This window comes from Triticum aestivum, chromosome 5D (genome assembly GCF_018294505.1).
Source record: "Triticum aestivum cultivar Chinese Spring chromosome 5D, IWGSC CS RefSeq v2.1, whole genome shotgun sequence".
NCBI lineage: Eukaryota > Viridiplantae > Streptophyta > Magnoliopsida > Poales > Poaceae > Triticum > Triticum aestivum.
This window is the reverse complement of record NC_057808.1, coordinates 20,013,905-20,019,476: the sequence shown is the minus strand read 5'-3', so window position 1 is coordinate 20,019,476 and position 5,572 is coordinate 20,013,905. Positions and strand designations below refer to the sequence as shown.

The 5,572-nt window shown below is 43.8% G+C and overlaps 1 protein-coding gene across 1 annotated transcript; it reads left to right on the top strand.

The window, feature by feature from the left end:
• The first annotated feature begins 519 nt into the window (after window positions 1-519).
• LOC123120146 (uncharacterized) lies at window positions 520-4,957 on the top strand. The gene is made up of 2 exons (XM_044540157.1): window positions 520-1,624; window positions 4,697-4,957. The coding sequence occupies exons 1-2, from the start codon at window positions 521-523 to the stop codon at window positions 4,955-4,957; spliced, it is 1,365 nt and encodes a 454-aa protein (XP_044396092.1). The 5' UTR covers window position 520.
• Window positions 4,958-5,572: the final 615 nt, after the last annotated feature.

Below are 5,572 nucleotides of genomic sequence, written 5' to 3'. Positions count from 1 at the left end.
TAAGTAATGGCAGAAAATTTTAAGCTTTATAACTAAAATATAATCTTATTTTGTCTACGTATTTGTTTTACAAGATATGTTTCGTATGATCCTCTTATATTGAGGCAAAGATAACATACTAGCTTAATTTGTCATCCCATTGATCATGCTTAATTTGCCACGCAAAAAGGAAGATACTGCCAAATCACCGCCCACCTGATTTGGTTAGCTATAGAATATATTTGTACCTCTTCATCCGGTGCAACTTTTGGTCAATGCGATCACTTGCCCTCGCTCGATCGACCTGGTATGTGTATACATGCGGACATGCATGAATAATTGCAAGGCCTATTTGGTAAAAAATGATATAATTGCACTTTCTTTCTTTGCTACGTACTTTCCTAATTCATCTTTTTTTTAGATGTTTCCTAAATCATCTCTTAGTCTTTTTTTTTCGAGAGTATAATCATCTCTTAGTCTAATATACACGTAGGAAGTCTATTTCATCTTCACCCAATCAGCACACCGAAATCAATTGGCGATGAGTCCAAAGCGTTCCTCTGCTCGCCGCTCATGGCACCAGCTCTTCCCCTCCTCCGATCATGGCGAGCCCTTCCCAACATCCATCTCAACAACTCTTCCGCGAATCCCTCCCGAAGAGGAAATACCATTGATGTCGCTGTCGATGATTCCTCAATCGCAGTTGCCCTCCAACCCCACCAATCTTCCACACTCGCCGCTCAATAACGTGTCCCTGGCGCACGAGCACGAGACGGCCGGAGAGGGGATGGAGGAGGGCAAACACTCGCAGCAGCCGCTCGCCGGAGCACCCGGCATCACGAACGGCCCCTCCACCAACGAAGAAGTGTTCGGCTCCTCCACCGACGAAGAAGAAGGGTCCGGCTCCTCCACCGACGAAGAGGAGGGGTCCGGCTCCTATATGAACGACCCCTTCCAGAAGGAAAATGAAGATGAAGAGTCGTTGTTCTCCGATTCTTCGCTGGGACCCGCTGCCATGGATGTCGTTGCTGTGGAGGAGAAGAAAAGGCCTCACCGAGCCGGGAGGAAGGGAGGAAAACCAGGCGCATATGTTCGTGTTTGGTCTGCACAAGACGAGGTTCGCATCCTCGAGGGCCTCGCCGTCCACGTCAAAACCCATGGTTCTCCTCCAGGTCGCTCCCAGCTGTGCGATGTCCTCCACGGACTCATTGTTGACAAGGAGGAGTTCACAAAATCAGAGATTTACGAGAAGGTCTGCCGCATGAGGGATAAGTACCGTTCTATGCGGGCCACTATTGCTTCCGGAGCACCACTGCGTGGCGGCGCCGATGTCCTCCGGAAGTACGAGATCTCCAACAAAATTTGGGGTGATTCACCACCGTTGACCAATGGCGGAAAGAAGAAGAAGGGCAACACTAATCATGCGCCAGGACCACGTGTCCGCAGGGACTTTGAGGAGCTCCAGGATATATACCCTCACCTTGCTCTGGCAGTGGAGAAGATCGACGCCGATGGGCAGGGCCCTCTAAAGAGGGCGTTTGAGTTTATTGATGATGCTAAAGCCGGCCAACTGAATGCCAAAGTGAAGAAACAACGGGTTTTGGAGATCAAGGCAGAGTTGGACCGTGCTAGCATACGGGGTGAGGTGCTTAGAATGTTCATCGAATTGGTTTGAATCCATCAAATGTCATGCTGAGAATTAAGGTGAAACTCATCTCTTTTGTCCTATATTTTTTGCATTGTCATCTGCTCAGGCTCTTTATATATGTCATTATTAGTGGTTATATGGATTACTCGATATATATGTTGAAATAAGACTAAACATGATGTCAGTCTTGTTTTGGTAACATTAACCTTGTTTTTTCTTTGTAGGGTGGTAACGTTAACCTTTACTCATCAGAAAGTCATGAAAGGTTCTGGAAAGAAAATCAGCCCCTAGCTAGTCACAATATGTATAGATTATGCTGCAAAATTTCAGTTCAAACTTGGACACCAAGCTTGATAAACCAAAAGGACAAATCCTTGATTTTGTTGTTTTTTGTTTCATAAACAATGTTTAAATTTTTATTTGAAACTTTTTAGAAATTCACTTGCATAATTGTGCCTATCTTTACTATTAAAGGGGAGAGTGTGTCATCCTCGTCGTAATAGCTACCATATCCCATCCCTTTGTACGATCAATGCGAAAGAAAAAAACCAGCATCAAATAGTCGCCGTAATTCAGCATAGAAAAACCAAAGTCAGTCATAAACAAATCCATAATAAAAAAAATCAACTGAAAGAAGTGCCATTCTTTTAGATGAATTGCTCACTCTTGATAGTACCATAAACTGGACTTGGTGGGATCGTAAGATTTCCTTCCTCTATGTCTTTCGTGTGATTTTTCGATCGGGGTGCTTAAAGTCCAACCCCATCTGCTAGGCCCCCTTTCTATTTCCTTCCTCTATGTTATCTTAGCCCAAATTATAACGTATAATTTACATCTACATCCATAATATGTACACTTCTCACTGATCTGATCTGAAAGATATATATCTGGGTGGATAGGTTTCAGATATTGAAAATGTTGCATTGCTATATATATTGGTGCATAAATTGTACACGCTAAAGTGTTAAGTACTATCTCTCTTGAAGCAAGTATTACGTGTTCTAGATGCCATCCACACATCTGTAAAAATAATAATTACATTTGGCTGAACTTTTGGGCGAGGTACAGTTCATGGAAGAATAAAACTGCAAGACCAGGAAAAAATTGCTGTAAAGTTTATGTTTATGGCTGTAACGTATAAAGTTTATATTGTTGTCAGCAAAATTAGTAGTTAAATGAGGTTTGTAGCAAAGGTATAGAATTATTATTTTTGCTGAGGATGATCATGAATTCTTTTGAGTTCATGTCCAGATATATGGAGCTGCAGCATATCATATCCAATATTTATTGAAGATGGTATCTTCATTGTTACTGTTGGAGCTGAAAATTATACTCCATCCATTTGGAAATAGGTGTGATGGTTCTAGTTCAAATTTAAACTAAAACCCCATCACCTATTTCCGAACGGAGGTAATATTTCGCAACTACCACAATAAATCTGTTTTGTCATCTATTACTGAAATTTTGACTCCCGTGTAAGAAGGAAGTATGTAATTGTAGCCTTGGATATGATAAAGACATTTGTAGGTTAATCAAAGAAAAAGTATCAACAAAAGTATCTCATCATCTCCTACGACGCGTCATATCTTTTCAAACAACAAAGATTTTTTTTTGAGAATTCTCATTCCGTGTGCCAACAAATTTTTTCGCGCCTTCGAGAGTTGTATCGATGGCGGACAGTAAGGTGCATGTTGAGGTCATGGCGGAAGTCGAGCCCCTAGGTGGTGCGTGCACTAGTAGGAAATGGGCCATCAGTCTCGGTTCCAGAGGCCCTTTAGTCCCGGTTCTGCAACCGGGACTAAACAATCAGCACTAATACCCTCCACTTTTAGTCCCGGTCATGCTATGAACCAGGACTAAAGATGCTCCAGGTGGCCGCTGCGGGGCGCCGAGGCAGGAGGATCTTTAGTCCTGGTTTGTGACACCAACCGGGACTAACAGGCAGCCACTCGTCAGCACGTGCGAAGCACTGGGCTTTTTGTTTTTTAGGAGGGGTTATGGGTTTTGGAGGGTTTAGGGGTTTCATATTGTGTTTCCTCATTTTCTTTTTGTGTTTACCCTTCGCAAGGAAATATAATATGCACAAGACAGTAACACTCACTTGAAGTTGTAAGGAAATAGTATTTCCCTTCTGTTTTGTTGTCAAAGTAACGGGTTTAGCAAGTTTTCCTTGTTTTCGCCGAGGTTATTTTCTACCGTATACTCATTTACAACATTTGGGTTAATGAACCCAATGTCATAGATTTGTCCTCTTTTGCATTCGAGGATCTTCAATCTGCATAATATATTGAGGATAAATATACATGTAATGAACGAGCTGAGCTAGAGACTTAATTACTGAAATAATATTTACAGACAATAGCAACTGACGAGCGTTTTGTCAATGGCATCTTGATTATATAACTGAAATAATTCTTCAAATTCAATGTACAACACCTCGACTCCCCATTGAAGTAGTGCTCATCTTTAATTCCCGTGTAGATAATGTCAGTCCCATCCTTACCGGTTTTCAAGTACCAGTCATGCAATCTTCGCATCATCGCTGATAGATGAGGCAGCTGCTCAGGTTTGATGAGAGGCTTCCCGTGCTCATATCTAAAGGCTTCTACCTCAGCCATTTTGAATTGTACATCATCCCTTAAGTAATCTGCAAGAGTGATACCAAGACCACCGGCCGCTACCCCCGGATCATTAGCGATATCGGTAAACACCTTGCGCGGGGGCACGATTGCTTTTCCTGTTCGCCGAGCTAGGGAATTGTTTTCCCACTTTTTGCACCACTATTACATCCAGACCGCTTCACTTGAACAAATGTCTTTTCAATATAGCGATCATAGTGTGATAGCGGCGGAAGCGGTGGTGGTCGCCTAAGGGCATCCAGACAGCGCTTCGCTTTTATCGGATCTATTTTCTCCTTTGGAGGTGGACGTTTCAGTGCAACCTTGCGTTTCACATCGGTAGCCACGATGCCGTTGTTTTCCTCGACAGTCATGTCATATGGTAACTTGGCAGGAGCCTTCTTGACGCTTGTACCTGCTCTAGATTTCTTTGTTGTTGTACTGCTGCTAGCCGCCAGAGCAGGGGCGGCTCTCTTCCGCCATTGCTGAGGCGGCGGAGGAGGAGGAGTCAGCTGACGCAGCGAAGGAGGCCGAGTCGACTGGCATGGCGGAGACAGCTAGGGCGGAGGAGGATTCTGCTCAGGGGCCTCCTCCGCCGGAGTCCACTGAGGCGGCAGAGACAGCTGACGCGGCGGAGATGGCTGAGGCAGCGGAGGTAGAGCTGGACTGTGAGGAATCTGGTGAGGGGCCTCCTCCGACTGTGTTTGCTTAGGCGGCGTCTAGTTTGGAAGCACGATGTTTTCCTTTCTCCATACAATGGTAGTCCTTAAGGAATTTTCCAGATGATTCTCCCCTTCACCTATAGGGTATTCAAGCTCCAGTCCCTCAAATCCTTTCATGACTTCATCCACCCCAACAACAGCAAAGCCATCTAGAATCGGAGCGAAATGGAAAGTTCCATAAGGTCGACGAGGTAAGACATAGCCGACCGCCACGTTCATGGTTAGGTTATGGCATTTCGCAATTAGCTCACAATGTTCCCTCTCCATGATATCATCCACGGGGTAGCGAGGATGTAACGCCCCAAGACCGACGCTTCAGAAGACTTCCTTATTTTCGTGATCGCCGTGTGTTCTTTCTCGTGCTTGCTCTTTTATTTTTGCATTGCATCATGTCTTTATGCCTTCATGTCTTTAATCTTTGCATAAAAACCCAACTAAATAAATTGCATGGATCTTCGATCCATTTAAATCGAGGGAAATGCACATGGTGATTTTCTCTTTATAACATATCCTCCTAATATTTATGGAGCTATTATAAATATTCCATTAATTGGAGTCCACCTTAACACACGTGCAAAATTAATCCTATGCCTTTTCTGCTTTGC

Excerpts from the sequence above, each read along its gene's own strand:
- LOC123120146 (XM_044540157.1), top strand. The coding sequence starts at position 521 with ATGAGTCCAAAGCGTTCCTCTGCTCGCCGCTCATGGCACCAGCTCTTC. Across the intron at positions 1,625-4,696 it reads GTGCTAGCATACGGGGTGAG|CCGCCAGAGCAGGGGCGGCT; the intron begins GTGCTTAGAATG and ends TACTGCTGCTAG.